The 22,013-nt window shown below is 54.9% G+C and overlaps 1 protein-coding gene across 1 annotated transcript in view; it reads right to left on the bottom strand.

The window, feature by feature from the left end:
- Nucleotides 1-2,254: 2,254 nt before the first annotated feature.
- ZNRF1 (zinc and ring finger 1) overlaps nucleotides 2,255-22,013 on the bottom strand; it is a 93,704-nt gene continuing 73,945 nt past the window's right edge. Inside the window, exons 2-5 of the mRNA XM_034788374.1 lie at nucleotides 19,361-19,456; nucleotides 7,073-7,178; nucleotides 5,320-5,410; nucleotides 2,255-3,516 (exon numbers count right to left, since the gene is read on the bottom strand). Of these exons, the coding sequence (XP_034644265.1) occupies nucleotides 5,353-5,410; nucleotides 7,073-7,178; nucleotides 19,361-19,456 (260 nt within the window). The 3' untranslated portion in view covers nucleotides 2,255-3,516; nucleotides 5,320-5,352. The remainder of the gene's footprint in view (nucleotides 3,517-5,319; nucleotides 5,411-7,072; nucleotides 7,179-19,360; nucleotides 19,457-22,013) is intronic.

Here is a 22,013-nt window from a genome sequence, read left to right as displayed (position 1 = left end):
CCTAGAGATTTGCCATGGTGCCATTACAAAAAGGAGATCAGATCAACTCATGTCAGACATGGATTTCCAACCTGCCTGCCCATGAGAGTGGCATCACTGCCCCGACCTGTCCTGTGCTGAGCCCTGCAAGCACACGGGAAGCTGTCTGATCAACCATAGCAGCGATTACAGCCCTTGCTCTGAAATGGACAGGCCTTGCTGTGCTCACTCGCTAGCCCTGGAGGAGGGCGATGGGTCTCACTGCAGCGCCACTGACAGGATCAGGGCCACATTTAGAGCAAGGTCTGGCTTTGATGCAGTGCGCAGCTCCCAGCACCACAGTGCCCCACTCATTCTGGCAGCTTCTAGATGCTACTGTCATCAAACTAATGAGCCCCCCTTTGCACTGCTGCTTGGGGGAGCAGAGACAGATTGCTGGGCAAGCTGATTTAAGGCACAGTGGGGGCAAGGAAGGGCCTGTTATCTTCATACCACCACTTTGATCTTCTCTAGAAGCCAGGAATCCCCCCCACCACTATCACTGCAACCTTGACTGCAGAAGCAGCCACAGGGCAAGGAGGCTGTTAACATTGCATTGTGTTAGAGGGGCACACGTGGCATAAATCAGGAGGGTGCTCACCATGCCGCCCACCTTAAGGCATTTCATGCAGGTCTGCATGGGAAATTAGTTAAATTGGAGAAAATGGTGATTAACAAGAATGGAAAAGCTGGATAAGAACTGGTTAAAGGGACTACTGAAAGGGGAAAGGCTAGTGGAGTTCCTCAGGGATTGGCCTTGGGCTCAGTCTTAGTCAATATTTGCATTAATGACCTTGGCACAAAACGTGGGACTGTGTTAATAAAATTTGCAGACGACTCAAATTTGGGAGGCATTGCCAATACAGAGGAGGACTGGAATATAATACAGGAAAAGCTGGAGGACCTTGAAAACTGGAGCAATAGAAATGGGATGAAATTTAATAGTGCACAGTCATGCACTTAGGGGCTAACAAGAAACTGAGGACATATCAGTTGGAAGTGAGAGGAGAAAGGCCTGGGTGTATGGGTCAATGGCTAAGTCATCCTGTGATCAATGTGATACACTGGAAAAAGGCTAAGTCAAGCCTAGGATGCATCAGACGAGGTATTTCCAGTAAAGACAGGGAAGTATTATTGCTATTATACCAGGCCCTAGTGAGACCTCATCTGGAATACTGTGTGCGGTTTCTAGGCTCCCATAATTAAGAAAGATGAATTCAAAATGGAAGAGGAGCAGAGAAGGGCTACTAGGATGATCAGTCGAATGGAAAACCTACCTTGCAAGAGGAGAGTCAAAGAGCTTGGCTTGTTTAGCCTCACCAAATGAAGGCTGAGGGGAGCTATGATGGCTCCCTATAAATACATCAGAGGGATAAATACCAGAGAGGGGGAGGAGTTATTTAAGTTTAGTGCCAATATTGGCACAAGAACAAATGGATAGAAACTGGCCATCAACAAGTTTAGGCTTGAAATTAGATGAAGGTTCTAACCAGCAGAGGAGTGAAGTTCTGGAGCAGCATCCCAAGGGGAGCAATGGGGGCAAAAAACCCAACTGGCTTCAAGAGCTTGATAAGTTTAGGGAGGGTGAGGGTGTGATGAGATGGGACGCATGCCATTGTAGCCAATCTGTGATTGCTAGCAGCAACTATCCTCAATGGCTGCAGACAGGACACTAGATGGGGCAGGCTCTGAGTTACTACTTCCTTCTCAGGTGTCTGGCTGGTGGGTCTCGCCCACCTGCTCAGGGTCTAACCGCTCACTGTATTTGGGGTTGGGAAGGAATTTTCCCCTGGGTCAGATTGGCCAAGACCCATGGGTCACGGGTCACTTGCTGGTTTGAACTAGAGTAAACAGTGGATTCCCTGTAACTAGACCTCTTTAAACCATGATGTGAGGACTCCAGTGACTCAGCCAGAGGCTAGGGGTCGATCACAGGACATGAGGTTCTGTGGCCTGCAGTGTGCAGGTCAGACTAGATGATCATGATGGCATGTTCTGGCCTTTGGCTATGAGCAGTGTGTGGGGGGGAATCTAGTGCCCTTAGCCCCACCCCCTCACCAGCACTGTCCAATCCAATGCCCCAAACAAGGATGCTCCACCCCATACCCAGCAACTCCCACATGTAAGCTGCAGCAACTGAAAGGCATCCTGCCACTCCAGGCCCATGCACCTGGCAGCAGCTGGTTCCCATGCCACACTGCTTCACTAATACCACTGAAATAAAGCAGCGAGGAGGTTATTGAACAGTATTTTAATACCATATCAAAACACCTGGACTAATGAAGAAAGCTCCCCTCCCTCCCAAGCTCGGAACAATTTTTTTTTTTTTTAGTTAAATTTAAAAAAAAAAAAAAAAAAAAAATTTAAATATATAAATACAGAAACCTTTCCGGCAGGGCCCAAGCCCACCGCTGGGGAACTTGGCTAAAATGCTTCTCCCATGTGCTGCTCTCCTCAACAGCAGGGGGTAGAGGGGGAGGGGGGGAAAGGGGTTTGCTTGAATAAAATTCCACCTCTCCTTTTTCTGTCTGGAAGAAAAAAAAAAAATCCACATGGGTCTAATAAAAAGGATCCTCTGCAGGATGCTTGTGACTTAGAACCTTTAACTGTAATGACTGACACACCCACCCCCCCCCCCCCCCACACACACACACACCCCCCCCCAAAAGAAATAAGGAATCCTTTTTTTGGCCACTAGGTATCATGAGGCTGAGTAGGAGGCGGCGGGTGAGGGGATGAAAGCTTTTTGGGTGGCATCTGGCTATTTCAGTCACTGAGTGGCAATAGCCCAGTTCAAGAGCGGTCAGTCCAAAAACATCACCAGGCAAACACACCAGTCGACACTGAACTGTTTTGTTTTTTTTGTAAACACTTTAAAGACAGACCTACAACACCTCCTGCAGGTGAACAGAAGCTGCCCCCGTTGCTGGGGGCCGTTCGTCTCCTGTCATGTTCGGCTGATTACCGTTTGGTGTCCTCAAAAGGAAAAGAAATCCGTAGTCAGTGCAAAAGTGAGCAGGGCTTGCAGTGCCAGGCCCGGCCCAGTGCGGAGGCGCTCGCTAGGGATACAGGAATTCATCTGGGTTTCAATAGGAATAAACAAGACGTGCTCCATTTGGCCAGTCGGCCCATGACAGCTCCGTCCCGGGTCAGCTTTCCTTTCACGGCTGGAAGAAAAGGCCCTTAAGCCAAACATGATGGAATTTCATTTCAGGGTCGCAATTCACTGCTCCCGCTTCCTCTCCCTTGCTTAGCAGATTCTTCTCCCCCCATGTCAGTGGCTGTGGAGGTGAAAGTACGGGGAGAAGGCAGCTCTGCTTGCAGGGACAGGCTCACCTGTATTGATTTTTCCTTTAAATAAAAAAAAAAATAAAAAAAATTGGCAGCATCCAAGTGGATTCAAGTTTCTGGTTTTTGAGGAGTTGAAAGGTCAGCCCGAAACTCCAGCTGGGGCGGGTGGGAAGGGGAGAGGATGAATGGCAGGTACAGCAAGGTGCCCTGTAGAGAGAGAGAGAGAGAGAGAGAGAGAGACACAACCCAATGTCACCATACCTGTCTCACCTGGCCAGGCCAGCTCCATGGGGGAATGCACTGACAGTACCCCATGGCTGCGTGCCCAGAATGCATGCAGACGGGCCTTCAGACCGACCCGCCGCCCCCAGTGCATTGCAACATCCACACAGCGTGTGCATGTCTAGCTTCCACCGCCCCATGCTGCAGAAAGGACACACTCCCCACAAGCAGGGAGCCGTGCAGTGACCAGGAAAGGGTTAAACTCGTACTCGCCGAGCGTTCCGATCCCTGGAGGACAAGGAGACGTTAAGGGACAACGTTGGACTTCAGGCTATGTCTACATGGCCCCTCAGTGCGCATCGCGGCAGCCAGCCCCGAAGTGTAACTGCCCTGTGTAGACCCTGCTCAAGTGAAGTAAAAGGTACCCAAGTGGTGCTAAGCTAGCCCTGTTTCAAACAGGACTAGTGAACGTGATCTTGGGGCCGTTTAGTTCACTCTAGTGGAGTCACCATGGAGCGGTTACAGTGCAACACTTCAGCGTGAGCTGCAATCGCCCCTGTAGTCCCTGCTGCTGGGCTGTGTGGACAAGCCCTGACACACAAGGGGGGATTCTCCAATCTGCCTAGGGAAACAGAGTCCGGATTTCTTAGCTGTCTTGGATCAGCTCAGCCGGAGGGACGTTCTCTCACTTGCATTAGTCAGAGCTCTGGAACCTCCCCCTGAACAGGTCTGGCCCCATTTACAGTCGCCCAATTTCAAGGGTCGGCCCTTTGCCCTTCTCCCAGCCTGGCCAGCGTGAAGCCAGGTGGACCCTGCCCTGCCTGCTGGTCACCAAGTGACACAGGAGATGGTTCAAGTGCTAGCCCTGGTGCGGGGGCGGGGAGCTCCGGCTGTCCTCACTCAGCCATTCCCTAGCAAAGTGGCTCACTGGATAAGCCAGCCCCTTCCCCTCTTGAACATCATCACCGGGAAGGCAGGCTCCGCAGGCCACGTGCTGCGACCTGGGACCCCTGCGCACGCACCTGCAGTGGGCTGTGCACAGGTGCAGCTGATTAAAACATAGGGCTCAATTCTGGTGCTGATGCACAGGAAGGAACAGCCCCCATTCCCTCCCCCGGGGAAGGCTGGCCCCACAGAGCCAGCAGCTCTGACAGATGCCCCCAGGGAGATAAAGAAGAGGCAGCTATTTTTAGTGTCATTTTGAGCAGCAGAACTGCACTTAAAATGATGACACTTTGCTTTTGAATGTTGATAAAAACAAATGACCCCCAATTTGCTTTTCATACTAGGCCCGGGTTATTTCAAATCACACCGGCTCAGCGCTCTGACACGGTCGCTGCAAAACAAAGCATTTTCCTTACAGCTCAACCAGAGATCAGCCTCCCACCCTGGAAATGTAACACTGCTCTCATCTGGCCCCAGGGAGAGGAGATCCTGAGACAAGTGAATACTTGCTTTGGGGTTGGTTTACTATTCAACTCCAATGAAACACACACAAACACACACACACACACGGAAGAAAGCTAATTTAAAAAAATTCATCCACTCCTGACTCTTTAGTGAAGGTGTATGAGCTTCTACTAACCACCTCCAAGACCTCCTAGAGATCCTCCAACATCTAGACTTGACACCATTAAGGTAAAAGAAACCTATAGGACATACATCACTCCAAAGCCTTCTTTATCCATCATAGAGCTGCACAACAGAGCAGAAATCCAGAGGCTACAAATTCCTTTGGCTCCACACCCAGAGGCAGGGTGGGGTATCCTACGTTAGAAAGAGCCTCACCTTAGAGAGAAGTCAGCAGGCATGCCCAGGAGGTCAATCAGAAGGATGCTCTGGGCAAGATCTGTTCACTTCAAACCACGAATCTATACAGCTGGGGAGAGAGAGACGACAGTCATTTTGTACCCACGGAGCAGGCAGTGAGCTCGCTCTACCAGGTGCCTCCTTCAGCTCAAACTGCTTCATAAGGCAGCTTCTCCAGATGAAATGCCCAGAATTCTCACCCCAGCGCTGTGAGCTGAGTGCCAGGAGGGAAGGATTTGCTGAGCAGGTAGGAGGGGCACCCTGCATCATTGCGCCTGAGGTAGAAAGCTGGGGTAGAGGAAACTGCTATAGGTTTGTGAGGTGGCCCCGGGGATGGCTCGCTCTGGCCATACCAGGAGTCCTGGTTCAGCACCCAGGGTAGCCAGTGTTAGGAGAGGAGGAGTGGGTCAGGGCACTAGCCAGGCACTCGGTAGAGCAGGTTCAATTCCCTGCTCTTCCACAGACTCCCTGGGTGTCTGGACAAGTCCCCCAGTCACTCTGTGTCTCAGTTTCCCTTTCTGCCCAATGGGGGCCTGTCCCTGTCCCCCAGGAGGATAGATCTATTGAAGACTGGGAGTTGCTCAGATAACCCAGGGATGGGGCTCAGATAGACAGCATGTTCCACAGCCTTTCACTCACTGCTGGCGGATTCGTTCGCGCTGCTGCTTTGTCTCAGCGTTGTGGGGACAGACTGTGAGCTATGTGTACACCACATGTGCGGCTTGGCCTCGGCACAGCGCCCACCATTGCCATGAAGGCGAGTCCTTGGAGCAGGCTCAGGACAGGTGCCCCCGGGCCTGGCTCACAGCCTCCCCTGCATTAGTGGCCTGTCCTCTTCCACTCTGGGGAAATGCCAGACATTGGAGGGCTCTCTTCCAGGCACACTGCCTGGTGCTGCGATGCCAGCAGAGGTCACGAGCTGAGCAGGGTCAGGGCCTGCCTAGACTGGGGGCTTTATGAGAAAACCAAGGGTTCTGTCACTTGTGGGGGTATGCTCCCTTCTAGCCCAGGGCTCAGCCAATAGCCCAGCACCGTGCTAGGGGCCACCGTGCCACTGGAAGGATGTCCAGCTGAGGGGCTGAGCTCTTGTGGTCTAATCCCCTAGAATACCTCTAGCATTAGCCGGCGAACCAGGAAGCCCTTTGAGAGGCTTTGACTGCACTGCTACACCCAGGAGCAAACAGGGCACCACTGGGCACTCCGCAGATGTGTGCGGGAACATTTGCTTGGTAGCCAAGAGCTCAGCATTGAGCAAAGGGGTATGGGAAGGGAAATGGATTCCCGCTGGGAATGCAACAGACCCCACTCATCTGTCCTATCCATTTCCCCCAGATCCCTTCCCCAACAGCACGGGGCAGCAGCCACTCCCCACAGCCAGCGTCGGACTCTGCCCAGCTCCTGGGGGTGAAGCCAGAGCTCCCCAGCACTTTGCAGCCATCAAAGCCTGGCAATGAACACGTGGCGCGGGGATCATCACCACTGGCAGCAAGGGCAACAGTAGCACAGGGAGGGGGAAGGACCTGAGGCCACCCAGTTAGTCAGTGGCAGTGCTGGGAACAGAGCTCTGTTTGAGATGAGGCGGAGGGGAAAAGGGGCTGCGGGCACATGCCCTGGGCAAGTGGGAGGGTATGCCCAGGGCTTGCCCAATAGCAGCCGTTCTGCAGAAGAAGGCTGAGCCAGCCCTGTCCCTTCCTTCAGCTCCCCAGGAAGTGACACATGCCCGGCCCGGTACCTTTTGTGATAAATGCACAGGCAGGGCAGCCTGGCTATCGTGTCCCCCTGTAGAAGTTCCTCCAGGCAGATCACGCACTCGCCCGCGTCTTTAGTCAGCACGTCATCTAAAAGGGGCCGAAAGAGGAGAAATGAGGAGGGAGGCAGACAGCATGCTGGGCAACTGCCATCCCCAGCGAGCAGCTCCTGCGGGCTGTGCACCAGGCCCCCGCGCCACCCTGCAACTCTGCCTGCTCACCCCCCATGCTGATCACTACAGGGATGGGGGGCTCCGGGCGCTATGGCCCCACGAAGGCTGCTGCATGGGGTGGGTGGGGAAACAGATGCAGGATGCACACAGCTCGCATCGGTCATATCTCCATGCAGGATGGATGTGAACAGCTCCCTCCCAGTAAAGTGACTGGGCCCCCCAAACTGGAGCTGGCCCGATGGCCAGGCTGGCTGCAGGGCCAGGAGCCTTTCCCTTTCCCCACAACCTGTCCTATTCCCCTCTGGACTGGCCCAGCAGCTCCTGGGCCCCTTGCACAGACAGGTGGCGATCCATGTCCCCACAGAATGCTACATGGTCCCGATCACTGGGGGCACCAGGGGAGTCCTGCACCCCTGGAGGTGCTTACTGAGTAACTGTCTTTTTACTGCCCTGTGCAGATACAAAGAAAACCTCAAAGCACCCTTGCGAGCCAATAAACCATTGTCCCTGGGTCACCAGAGGGGAAACTGAGGCACAGAGTGCCCTGGCCAAGACCACACAGGACAAAGGTAGATAAACAGACTCCCCAGCTCCCAGCCCATCCTTCCTACCCGCACAGTGCATTAGACACAGCCACCCGCAACACGAAGGCTCCTCAGCAAGCTTTAGCAGCCATGCCAGAGCTGGGCCCAGCAGGAAACTGAGGTCACCAGCCGCTCCTTCACCCCCAACTGCCTGCCCTGCTGCCCAAGGGCCCTTCTATTTGGCAGGCCAGCGGCTGATCCAGGCTGCACCTGGTCTCTGAAGCAAATCCAGCAGCGGGCAGGGAGCCTTGCCTTGTGCCACCTGGACACACGCCAGGCAGGGAAGCGGGTCTATTGCCATCGCAGGGCCCTGGCTAGCTCTGAGAAATGAGCACCTCCTGCCCCCGAAGGGTTGCTTTCTCCAGTGGCTTGGCGCAGCAGCAAGAACACGTGGTGCTAAATGGTTCTGGGAGGAGAGCCCTGGGGGGTGAGGAGGCCCCCAGCGTTTGGGCACATGAAGGCAAAGCTGTTGTCCCTGAGACTGTGCCGGCAGCTCCTAGGGCCTGGCAGGAAGAACACAGGATTTCTGCGCTCTGCCTCCCGGCACAGACAAAAGGTGCCCAGCGATGGCACACCAGCTGCTCTGTGCTCAATTCCCCAGCCCATCTGGTCATGAGGCAGGAATCGACTGCCAGCTAGCCACAGTGCCTGCCCTACAGCCAGGAAAACGCCAGCGAATGAGGCAGAAGCACCCCCAGAGAGCACCCACACACTGCCCACTTCCAAACCTGCGCTGCTTTTTCCATGCCTGCACATCAGCTGGGCCCGCCGTGCGGGCTCTGCCCATTAGAACTGGGTCTCCGAGTCATTCAGGAGATGAGCTTAGGAATCGCAGACTAGTTGGCAACTCGGGCCATGGCTCAGTCCCATGCAAAGGGCCAGTTTTTCCCTTGTGGGAGGCGTGGTCTGGAACAACAGGGGGCTGGCGGAGCTGTGTGGGGAGCCCCAGCATGGCAAAGGCTGCTCAAGCAGTGCACTGCTTTTTATGCCAGCGCTATCAGCTCCACACTTTCACAAGGGCCAAAACCAGCCTCTGAATTCACGCGCTCCATGAGCCAGCAGAGACATCACCGTGTCCTTGCGGGGAGTGGCCGGGGTTGGCGGAGACCATGCAGATTGAGTTGTTAGCAAGCTCGGAGCAAGCCGGCTGCCCCCTCTCCTGAGACTGCAGTCTCCTTGCTGTCCCCCTGTCCTGCCTCCCAGAGTGTGGACAGACAGACTGCTGAGACCCATGGCCATGGGGTTCCATGGCTCTGACACAAGGAGCCCCCGGGCATGGACTGAAGGCACCAGCTACGAGTGCAGGGCACAGACCTGCCAGCCTGGGCTGGGGCTTTGCAGAGCCAACCCAGCCCCGGCTTCAGGAAGCCAGAGCCAGCCCTACCCCACAGCACACCACGCCCCTGCACAGGGGTTTCTGGTGATACAGCGGGGGGGGTAGGGGAAGCACAGGGACTGGTGCTGGAGCAAGGACTGCAGGGGCTCCCAGTGCCTCCCTTCCCAGCCACCCCAGCAGGAAGCACACGAAAATGCTACCTCCACTTGGGCACGGGGGTGATGTTGGCTGGGCTGGGGAGGGAGCTCAGAGCTGTGCCACTTCAGCAGGAGGTGCTGCAAAGAGCAGGGCAGATGAACACCCTGCTCCAGCCCCGGCTCTCGGAGAGCAACACTGCCGGGAATAGAGGCAGAAGCGCTGGCTGCTAGAACAGGTCTGGCAGACACGGGCAGGGGACATGCTTGCTTGGTTGATTCCCAGAGCCCCATGAGGGGAGGGGGCTGCTCCAGGGGAGTGGCAGGGTGATGTGCCAGAGCAGGGAGCTGCCCAGCAACAATGAAAGCGCGCTCTCTAATCCGTCACACTGGGAGGAGGGGGACCCTGCCTGCGATGCAGAGACAGTCTCCTCCCCCTGACCTGATTTCCAGCTCCCAGGGACCCAGCCCCGGCTCACAGCGTGCCAGACTCCCCCACGTGACAGGGAAGGTGCGGTGCCAGCACAGTCCTGACACAGATAGCTGGACCAGATTGCACGGCACTGGCGGGAGGGTGCGGAGGGGAAGGTGGCGCCTGACTACAGCCTCGTGCTCGCCTGGCATTTCACCCCAGTCCTAGCAGGGGGCTAACCAGAGCACAGCCTGCCCAGCTGTGGCCCACTCGATCACCGAGAGGGGGCAAGGCTGCTCCTATTTCCCATGGCAGGATCTCTCCCCCAGAGCTGGGAGGCGGCACCAGCAACGAGAGCGCAGGGCTGGCACCAAAGCAGCCCCATGCTCGTACCTGCCAGCTGCCCTGAGACGCACCTGGCCGCGCTGCTGCCCCGGAGATCCCTGGCACTGCTACCCCGCTAAGATTAGGAACACTCCCAGTGCCTGCACAGCGACTGCTCTACTCAGAGCACTGGGCAGCTAGCACCAGGGCCAAGCTTCCCAATCCCGGCTGATGGGTGAGTGCCACCCCCCAGCACAGAGAGTGCAGCCCCATGCCATTCTGCCATGCAGGGCTCTGACCTGGGCTGTGCAGAGGCCTTAGATGCAGATCAGGGCCCTGGCCCTGCCTGAGGAGCTGAGCCACCACAGAGCTGTGATGCCCTTGCCAGCATGGCTCCTGCTGCAGTGCCCATGGACCCTGGCGAGGTGCCCAAAGCTATACTGCCCATGCCTGAGGCAGGATTAGAACTCAGGACACCCTGGTTCTCAGCCCCGGGCGCAAGCCTCCTGTCACCTCTGGCCCTCATGTCTAACCCCCAACCCCGCTCCTCTCGAGCGCACCCTTGCCCTGACACCCACTGCCCAGCTCCTCTCCTCACGCTCTAGCTGCCAGGAGCCCATCTCTAGCCACGGGGGGTCACCACAACAGCAGGGCAGGCCTTGGCCTGGGCCCTGCTCATGAATCCGCCCCCAGCCTGCCAGTAACAGCTCACAGGCCAGAGCCACTGCCAAGCCAGGCCACTGGTACCATGGGAGTGACCCCAGAGGAGATCACACTGACCTCTGCAGGCCGCAGCACTGTTTGTTCAGTGACCGTGGGCTGGCTGGTTCCCCACCCCACACACTGTTCAGCTCCCTCCTGCCCCAGTGACAGCTCACCCCCGAACCTCCCACAGCTCCCAGGCCAGCCCGCCATGGCTAGCAGGCCTAGCAACTTCCTATTGCCTTCCATGGCTCTGCCAGCGTGCCCAGCCTGGACAGCCATGCCAGAACCTGCATCCACCCCTTCCCGCTTTCACCGCGATATAACCTGCACAGCCGCTCCCTTCTCTGCCAAGCAACCCCGCCCAGGCGCTGGCTACAGCTGGGCAGGTGCGGAGCCGCGGCTGCCCCTGGCCATACCCCAAGTACGGACCACAGACAAGCAATGCTCCGTAGTGCACCCAGCTGTGCCAACCCCCCATTTCCCTGGGCAGGGGGTTCTTGCTGCCCCTCAGCTCAGGAATAGGCTGGACAGAGTCCAGGTACAATGGGGCCCTGCTCCTGCTGTACCAGAGCATGGGCTGGCACCACTGCCCCAGACTCCACCTGGCCTCTGTGCTCAGGACTACAGCCGCAGGGCAGTCAAACTGACAGGGTTCACCGGCCTGAAAATGAAACAGATGCACAGGCCCAATGCCCAGAGCTAGGGCCCCAGGCTGCCCACCTTGCGGGGGGAGCGAAGCAAAAAACCCCTGCGTTTAACTCAGTGTTGTGTGCCAAGTACCAGTGTAACTGCACTTTGCATCACCTCCTGCCCTTACCGGTTGGGCTGGTGCCAGTTGGCAAATCCCTGGCGTTCCTGGGGTGGGGGGGGTTTACCTCCTCGTTCGCACAGCAGCAGTGCCAGTCGTGGAAGCCAGCAGTTTATGCGAGAGACTCGGGATGCTGGCAAGTCCCTAGTGGGGTCCCTGCGCTGGGCTCTGGGGGCCTCTGATTTAACGGGAATGGTTATAAATTCCAAGACCATTTCCCTGCTCGGCTGCAGAGCCAGGTCCCAGTCAGGCTCTGAACTGTGGGGCAGGGAGCTGTGCGAGACAGCTCAGTGTAAGCACCACAGAAAGGGAGGGTTGGCCAAGGGTCATTAAAGGCAGGCCCTGCTCTCCCGGCCAGCCCCCCTTACCCGTGTCTAGCAGGTGTGGGTCCTGGGGACAGGGCCTGGAAAACACCAGGCCTACTTGTACTGCAGCACGGGTGCAAGCCAACAACCACACTTGGCCTCCAGGGCTTTAGGAGCCATGCTGAGTCCAGGCTGGAGGGGCCCTACCCACCCTCTGCTAGGACCCATAGAAGCACGTTTCGGGGTGTCTGGGCAGCAGGGAGACAGCCTGGTTAGTTTGCTTCCATGGTAGAGTGGGGGCTGGCTGCAGCCTCGTCCCAGGTGGAAATGGGTGTGTTCTGGTGCAGAGGCTCTGCTGCCAGTCACCCCACTCCTGCTCAGCCAGCCGAGTGCGCTCACAGCTGTTAACAGTCTGGACGAGGCTCCGCCCAGCCCAAGACCTGGGCACATCCTGCCAGGCACTGCAGGCTTCTGCGAAATTCCTGAATGAGCCTTGGGAAGCGTGGAGTGCAGCTGGGCCCCTCCACACGCTGGCTGCCCTGTGAGCTTTATGCAAGGGGCTGCTCGCTCCAGGTCTGGTTGCAGCTGGGGCCAGTTTCTGCTAGGATTTCACAGCTGTGCGGTGTGCCCAGAGGAAGGTTTCCCATACCCAAGCAGGTTGTCTGGTAGCCACTGTGCCCTGTAGGGGCGAGGATACACGGGCACATCCAAGTGGAAGAGGACCTCGCTGAAGAGTTAGAACAGGGGTAGGCAACCTGTGGCACGCAGGCTGATTTTCAGTGGCACTCACACTGCCCAGGTCCTGGCCACCAGTCTGGGGGGCTCTGCATTTTAGTTTAATTTTAAATGAAACTTCTTAAATATTTTAAAAACCTTATTTACTTTACATATAACAATAGTTTAGTTATATATTATAGACATATAGCAAGAGGCCTTCTAAAAACGTTAAAATGTATTACGGGCATGCGAAACCTTAAATTAGAATGAATAAATGAGGGTTTGGCACACCACTTCTGAAAGGTTGCCAACCCCGGGGTTAGAATATCGATGCCCAGGTAAATAGGCAAGTTGATTGCAATGGCTCCTCTGGGAAACAGTGCCCATAGAATGCCCTCCAACTCCTAGCGTGCCACACAACCTCACCCAGCATGGCACTGCGTCCGCCTCTGGGGTGGAACACAGCCTAGCAGTGCACAGCCATATCAGTTCATTCCTGGACAGGAAGTGAGGACTACCAAATTTAACTGAAACTGCAGAGGGCTTCCAGCTGGAGTGTGGCCAAGGTAACTGGGCAATGCCGATTGGAAAGGCGGCACCTCCTGCAGCGCCGAGCCCCTAAAAACATGCTCTGGCGCTGGGTCACTCAACTCCCGCTCCCTGCTTGTTCACCAACGCCACTTCCCTGGAGGTCTCCTGGCGAGTACAGAACAGGATTGACACTTGTGAGAGCCCCCGAAATCCCAGCCCAGGGCTGCAGCCACTCCTCCAGCACCCACCACATTGTAAACTGCTTCAACACAGTTACGGTGGCAGCTGAACAAACCCAACGGTGCTGCAGTGAGCAACCCCCCAAGGAGAGGAGTTCAATTACACATTAACTGTATGTGGGCTACACCGCACCAGCAAGCTACAGGAGCGGAAAGATCATAGCTGAGAAGCAGGCAAATTACTCGGGCATAGGGAGTATGGCCAGATCCATTCCCCCAGTCCCCTTACCACCTTGGTTTCCAGGCAGCTCATTCGACACCATTCTGTGCACTCCAGCAATCTCTGCACTACATTATTTTGCCTTGAGTCCCCCACCATGGCTGTCAGCAGGGTGGAGAGATTTAAATCAAAGCAATTAAAAATCACAAATTTTAATCATGATTTAAAGCAGCAAGCAGGAAACCTGGGCTTAAATAATTAATTTTAATTATGTTTTAAATTTGTACTTTTAAATGATTTTTCCAAGGAAAGGTTGAGTCTCATTCACTGGTGACCACTGAAACGTGGATCTGCAGCCAGATATGTGCTTTACACTGATTTTGAGGTTCCTTTTTGCTAACCCAGAGGGTAGCACTAGCTCTGTACACATTTAACTACTCGTGGGGGAATTCTGTGCGATTGCATGCATGCATAATTAATGAGCCTTTCATATTTTTATTTTTTTGTGCAGAAAAAAAGGTTGTCAAAATGTTGCTGCAGTTCTGCTTTTTGCCCACCAGACGGCGCTGTAGCAAGAGAACACAGCAGCAGCTCCCAGCCAGCTAGGGAAGAGAAAGAGCCTGCCTTCTTCACAGAGCCTGTCACACCAGGTCAGGAGACATGAGCTATGGGGAGACAGTGTGGGGCTGCTGGGGGATTCAACCAGCTGCTAGTGGGCTGAATGGGAGTGGAGGCACAGGGCCACAAGAGGGAGGGAGGTGCAGGGCCATATGGTGATGGGGCGGGGTGCAGAGCTACATAGGAAAAAGGGGAATGGGTGGGTGGGGGCACAGAGACATATGGGGACAGGGGAAAGGGTACAGAGCCACATAGGGACAGGGGCAGATGTGTCTGACTGAAAGGGTGAGGCTAGGGGTCAGCCAGGGTCTACATGAGGGAAGCTCCCCAACAATCCCTCCCTGTCCCCCCTCAAAAAACCTGTTCCATACTTTTCCCACCCATACACAACAACGCTCCAAGTTCACAACCAGGCTCCTTCCCAGCTCCTTCCCTCTCCCTCAGCTCCTCCATTACCCCCGACACCCCCAAGCCTTTGCACTGCTTCTGAGGGGTGCAGGAAATACAGTTCGGTATTGTAGTTTAAATTAATTGTTAATCAGAGTTCTGTATTAGTATGCCTAGTACGGAATCTATTTGTCAAAAAAACATTTCCCAAATGTTTTTTTGTTGTCTGTATTGTTATAGACATACTTGCTGACAGGGATTTTGAAATAAATGACCAAAAATAATTGAAACTAGTGAGATTATATTGTGCTATTCTGACAAAATACGCAGAATTTTGCAGAAATTTAAAATACTGCGCACAGAATTTTTAGGCACAGAATTCCCCCAGGAGTAATGACATTCATTTAAGCAACTTACATAACTTATCCTAAAATTTATTCCAATTCTTAATTTTTACATTTATTGTGTTAGAAAATGCTGGATTATGTGTTCCTTATTCACTAGATTAATTTTTTAATTTGTGATCTGGATAGAAATTCAAAGTTAAAAATGCACAAAACCAGCATTAAGGTTCTGGTGTTGTTTTATTAAAAACTAACTATGGCTACCTTAAAAATGCTGGCTACATAAGAAGAAAGATTTATTGGAAAGTTTATCAAAATATGTCTTGCATTTAAAACTGACTGATCTACAAACAAAGGCAGGATAATCTGTAGTTAAGGAATTGTACTGATTGTTTCTGGTCACCAGGTCCTTCAAGATTTTAGAACTAGCAGAACTCATCCTCTCATACTTAGGTTTTTTTCCTGGATTGGAAGAAGAAAAACAAGCCTTCCTGCTTTTTCAACTGCCAACTGGTTTCTTCATTTTGAATGAACTGGCCCTTGAACTGACCAGGTCGAATAAAGTGAAATGAGGAACATATTCCTGCTGCACTTGCAGAAGAGGCTATTGCTGTCAAAAGCTGGTTTAGCACTTCAACAAACTCTGGTTCCAGGTGCTTCGCTGATGATTTCCAGCAGGTCAGGGGGGTGACTTGTTTTAAAACTTGGCAGCAACCACGTACCGCTTAATATTATTTATTGTTTTTAATTTAAATGACAATAGATATAACACATTTAGGCCTTGATGTAGGTTGTCAATTTCAAATTTAATTTGAAATAGGTTTAAATTAAAAAAGTTCAATTTTGATAAAACAATGGGATTTTTATCCTCCTGGGCTGGCAGCAGTGGGAGGGGCCAGTGCAGACAGCTCCAGATGGTGGCTAGAAGTTTACCTATCCCTTCCCCCACACACAACGGTGGTGATTAAAGCACCCAGCCCCTTGCTCACACCCAAGTTCTCCACCTGGGAGCTCTGCTCCAGGGCCTCTTCACTGGCTCCCCTCTCTGTGCCCATGCTCCGGCTTAGAACCATGCCCACTTCAGCTGAGCCAGCTGGCCCCCAGGAGGCAGCCCCTTCAAAAAACCTGCTGCCATGGAGTCGGTCCAGCTCATCACAGGATATGGCGGGGCCGGAATCCCTACCTGCTGCTGTCGCGAGAACAGACTGGGGAGCCCGCCACGCTGGGGAGAGACTGTGCTGAGCGGGAGCTGCTGTTAACCGACTCCCTGCCTCTGCAGCAGGTCCTGATCTCGCATGGATAAATGCTACACTGGCAGGTGAGGGTGCTCTCACACCAGCCTCCGGAAGCATGCAGGCTGCACTGCTGGGTCACCCGTCTCTACTCACACCTGCCAGGGCCCTGCTTGCCTGCAAAGTCCACCACCCAGGCCAGACTCAGGGCCCTACTGAGTGTCAGCCACATGTCTCGCCCTCACCAGCAGCATAACTTCACCAAGGGACAGGAGCCCTGCTATTGTCACTGTACAGCGAGGAGGAGTGCCCAGTGCATGGGCATGCAGACCATGGCAGAGCAGGGCAGGAATGGACGTGCACATATATACACCTTGGAGCGTCCCCCCTCATGCCCACGATGGTACGCAGACACTGGAACAGAACCAGGTCTGAATCTCAGCTCACTAGGCCGCGGGGGAGCAGCACAAGCCAAGCAGCAGAGTACGTACCCGCACCTCCTGCAAAGGGGCACGCGCCGGAGAGCCTATTGCTTGGCTGGACAGAACAAGCTGGGCCTCAAGGCACCATGAAGAAGGGGAAAGCCCCAGGGCCTGCATGGCAGGCAGACCTGGAAGGGCTGGGCATGCATGGAGGCAGCACACAGGGTAAGGCCGTTGGCAGAGCCCAGGACGCCAGCAGTTGAGATAAAGAAAGAAAGTGACTGAGGTCAGCGTGAGGGAGAGGACACCCAGCTGCTCTGGCAGTGTCAAAACCCCAGCGCCCTAAGCAGACTGCCAGCAGGGTGAAGGGCAGGGACATGCTGAAACCAGAGCTCCTGTCTCAGGTCGGGAGCCAAGTGGAATGCAGGAGCTGTGTGGGATCCAGAAGTGGGAGTAGCAAAGGATAGCATGGCAGCCAGGGCACCGACCGACCTCAGGAGACCACCACCAGATCATAGCCTCGCCCCGTCCCCACCCATGGACTGACACAGCTCCTAATACTCAACGCCGCACCCAGCACCCCCGCCCCAGGTGAGAGGCCAAAGGGGCAGCTGGAAGGAAACGGGGGGCTGGAGGACTAACAGCAGGAGGCGGCAGAGCCTGGACAGAGCTGCTCCCAGCTCCTCATTTGTACAGTGACTTACTCTACGCCTTGTGTCACAGATGGGCTAGAGGAAGCAGCACATCAGACTATCGGAGGGACATGAACATTAAACACATTTCAATCGGTCCCTCAACCCATCTGCCGAGCCCCAAGCACAGCACCCTGCGGCTCCCTGGCTAGCTGACATCAAACACATAGCCCAGCGTGGGGAGCACAGAACAGCCCAGGGGCTCCAAAATCACAGGGCAAACACACCCCCATGAACATGGTCTCGGCAGGGGAGCAAAGGAGGATACGGGGGCTACAGGGTAACAGCCTGAAGCTGTGACGTCTGCGTGACTGAGCTGGGAGCTGAAACAGTTTTTGCACTGAAAAAGCATCAGCTTCTCAGCTCGCCTTGACCACGTATTAACATCATTCCCCCACTGCCCAATCTCCAGAGAGAGATGGCTTGGAGGCCGATCGCCCCAGAGACTGCAGCACAGATGCTGCGCTGTGTCCGTCTGCAGCACCCCGTCTGCAGGGTTCTCCCCTTTATCACACCGCGCCCAGCTCCTCCATGCTCCAGACTTCGCTCCACCTGCCATAACTGCTCACTGCCCCTGTTCACCTGCTGCATTGGAGAATCTGCGCAGGCACCTCTCAATCTACGTTCAGTGCACTCTGCCCACCCCGATCCGGGGGCAGGGCTGTCCTTTGGTCCCAGGCCCACTAGTCTTCTTGTGCCTGCCATTCGCGCAGACGCCAAGAGCACATGACTAACCCCCCCAGACACAGCCGGTGTGCTCCCTACGGGCTGGGATGAGGGGACGCTAGCGGGGAGATAGGGGCTCCATGTGGACTGAAGGACCAGCAGCACGAAGGAGAAGGGGTCCCCATGCAGGGCTTCTCAGAGCTGCCAGGCCAAGGGCACGTGCATGAGGCACCTGGAGAGGGGGGTTGGGGTGGGAGAACTATCCTTTGAGTACAACCTACAGGACCATGGAACGAGATGGGGGAGCCCCCATCCAGGGGGCAGGCTAAGCTGCATGAACACTTCCTGTGGCACAGCTGCCCACTCAGGGACTGAGGGGATGGGCCCTTCCCAATACCAGACAAGCAGGAATTGCTCTGGCCCATGGGACAGAATCAGGGGCTTGGGCCAAGTCCTTAGCGCTCACAGCCTGGGAGCTGGCCAGGCCCAGACTGCCCTCATCGGCACTGCACAGACCAAACCCACATGCCACCCACATGGCATGGCACCAGGCCCTCCTGCAGGTGGGAAGCGGGTTACCTGGACCACCAGATCCTACCACCAGCCACAGGGCATCTCGGCTGGGTAATCAAGTTAGGCAAATCAGTTCCAAGCACCAGTGTTCAATTCTTCACTGGTCAAGTCACTGGGAGAAACGAAGTGACCCCAGAGTGCCCTGTGGGCACCCACACCCTACAAATGCTCTGGGAGAAAAGCACTTGGCCTGCCCTCCCCAGACACTACACTTCGGGGTTTCTGCTCCCAGCACAGCCACATCTAGGGCTGCCCTTGTCTTCCCCCCCAACACTCCTCCACCCCACTCCCACCTGGCAAGGCAAAGCTCTGCACAGTGCAAGCCAATAGGGTTGATCCTCAGCCCCCAGCCCCACACGTGTGACCCAGCTGGCTGCCTCCCCCCACACCCCACTGGGGCAGTTTTGGGAAGAGCCAAGTGGGGCTGGATGGGGGCTATGTGGGGAAGGGTGTAATAACCCCCAAAGGGGGTGGAGAGAAGAGGCCTGGGCACACAGGATTGACAGCCAGTTGGCCACCCCCAGCTGAAAAACTCAAGTGCGACGGGAAGTCCCAGACCTGGAAGCAAAGTGGGGGGAAGTCAGGCCCATGGGGCCAAGGGCATGGCCGAGACAGGGGCAGCTCCTGTATCCAGCGGGTGGGGCTAACTCAGAACCCAGGAGAGTGTTCGTCTGGGCATGCTCCCCCATAGCAAGGCAACTCAAACTGACCCCTCCAAGCCCAACAGCTGAGCCCTCTCACCCCACACCAGCGAGGTGAGCCAGCGGTCTCTCCTTAGAGATGCAGCACGTCTCACTACAATGAGGCTTTTCTTCGTGGCCTGGGCTGAGCAGCCTAGCAAACCCTCTGGCGTTTACTGGCCCTCCCTCAGGCTCGCGAGCCAGCTGCTGTGCACAAAGGGAGCCCTTACCGTTGTAGGAGAGGCGGGGCTTGCTCAGACACATGATAAAGTGCATTTCCATCTCGTCGGAAGCCACAGATTTGGAGCAAATGGGGCACTTGAAACCTGGAAAGAAGCAGAGGGAACCGCGATTAGACAACCTGCACCCCAACCCCACACATGGAGCCGGGCCGCAGGCTTGCTGCTGCCAGACAGCGGGCCCTGGCATACAGTAACCAGCCTGTTCCGAGCAGACAGCCAACACTGCCCAGGTGTTAGCAAAGGCTCTTGCCAGGAGCGAAGACACCCCTTGCTCAGTACCTAGAACTCTGCTAGCACCCTGTGCCCGGCCCGCCACTGCTCCCGGCATGACCCACAGGCCAGAACCCGCCTGCCAGCTGCCAGACACAGGAAATGCAAATGTATTCTGTGAGCAGTGGCGGTGCTGCCATGTGAACGCAAGCAGAACAGAGGCAGAGACCCCGTCTGGAGCATGACCACCATAGAACGCTAACTATTGGCCAGCTCACCACCCTAGTGAGCACTGCCCACAGCTTTCTCCAGCGTAGGTTTAGACACTACAAGTAATGGAGCTCCCACCTCTCCCAGTAGGCCTGAGTCAGAAAGAGCCACTGCTGGAAGCTCAGATTCCCCCCTCCTGGCAGCCACAGTGTTCGTTCCCCTCCCTTCTGGAGCATTTGTATTGCCACTGCTAGCACACAGCACATCTGTGCGGACACGCAGAGGATCCACACTGAGGAGCTTACACACTAACCCAGCTCACATAACGAACGGGCGCAAAGCCTCGGGGGGGAGGGATGGGGGGGGACACCAGCAGCATAACATGGCTGCTCGGCTAGGGCACAGCTGGTGCTCTTGCCCTTTTTCAGACCAACAGACAGGTAAGCTGAGTTACGAGGGAACTCGAATGAAGAGTGGTGCAGGCTGGGCTCAGGGTAGACAGGGCTTTCTAGATGCAGGGTGGCACGGGTCAATTGGAGCATCAAGGCTAATGCTGGGGAAGGCAATGCAAAGAGACAGAAAGTGAGCTCTGTGTTTGCATGTCCGCCAGCAGGGGTATAGCCCCTGCACCGTCTGGGTCACCTCCATGCCAGGCAACACTCAGGAGGCCTGGACTATGCGAGCAAGTGGCACTGACTGAATAAGTGAAGTCAGTAACAGCTGCGCAACGTGCTGTGGGGACGTGGTTCCTCGTCAGCGGGCAAAGGAAGCGGGCTGCACCAATTTCCAGTTGGTTTCTAAACCAATCTAGTAAAACCAGAGAAATTTTCTTATGTAGATGGGGCCCAATTCACTCAGTCTTTCCTCCTACGCCAATCCCTCTACCCCCGTCAGCCCTGCTGCTGTTCCCTAGCCATTCTGCAGTCTGTTAACCTGCCCCAGCATTCCAGGGGTAGTTCCCCCAGAGCCACGTGGAAAGGGACAGCTCTCTGGTCCATGGCACCACTAGGGTTGCCAACGCTCCAGGGCTGTCCTGGAGTCTCCAGGAATTAAGAGAGTATATAATGTGATGGAACCTCCAGGAATACATCCCACAAAACTGGCACCCCTAGATGTGACACCTCTGTGCTCTGCACCCAAAGTTGTGTTTGCTGCTACATCTCATAGCAGATGACTCTCCACTTACCCCCTCAGCTCTCTCTTGCAGCTGTCTCCCTGGCCTTGCCCTTCCCCTGGAATCTCCATCACGGCCCTCCCCACCAGATGCAGGAGCTTACCATTTCAGCTGCCACTAATTGCCCATGTTTCTAATCTCTCTAGATCCCTTTGTCTTATTTCTCTGTTAGCAATTCAGACCAATTTGGTACCATCTGGGAATTTCATTAACACGCTGTTTTCTCCTTCCAAGTAATGAAGAAATATTTACTAAGAGGGGATCTAACCCAGACCCTTGCAGTGCTCCATTAGATACCCATCATTACCCCTTGTTTACAGCCTTTCAGACAGAAGTCAACCTATGGGACTGTGTTCCTAGCAGCTGCTTTGAACTTGTGAGCAATAGTTCAGGGAGGAATAGCTCAGTGGTTTGAGCATTGACCTGCTAAACCCAGGGTTGCGAGTTCAATCCTTGAGGGGGCCACTTAGGGATCTGGGGCAAAATCAGTACTTGGTCCTGCTAGTGAAGGCAGGGGGCTGGACTCAATGACCTTCCAGGGTCCCTTCCAGTTCTAGGAGATCGGTATATCTCCATATATTAAACATTAAAATCAGGCGACAGTTGCAAAGGCTTCACTACAGTCCATGCGATTACATTCCACCTAGTGTGCTCCCTGCATGTGCCAGGACAGAGCCAGAGAGAGCAGGTAGGGTCCGTGCTGTGAACTGCCCCAGGTTCTGAAGATTTAATCATGTTCTCTCTCCAGAGTTATCCATTCCACTCGCTCACTAGGGACAGGAGTTAGACTGGCCGGGCCTGGACCGCCCCTCTTCCCCTCAGAAGAGGCCTGTCTAGGGCTTTCCTAAAAACACCCCCGTTTCCAATGATTTTTCTAAAGCAATCATCACTTGGACAAATGTGTTTGTCAATTCTTTCAATTCCTCCAGCTCTGGCCCAGCTGAGCCGGATGCATGCATACAGGTAACCCCCCCTCTCTAAATTATCTCAACTTTATTTTCCTCAGGCAGATTTACACACACCCACTCTCCTCAGGTCCCTCACACT

This window comes from Trachemys scripta, chromosome 13, assembly GCF_013100865.1.
Source record: "Trachemys scripta elegans isolate TJP31775 chromosome 13, CAS_Tse_1.0, whole genome shotgun sequence".
Lineage (NCBI taxonomy): Eukaryota > Metazoa > Chordata > Testudines > Emydidae > Trachemys > Trachemys scripta.
This window is presented reverse-complemented; position numbering and strand designations above follow the sequence as displayed.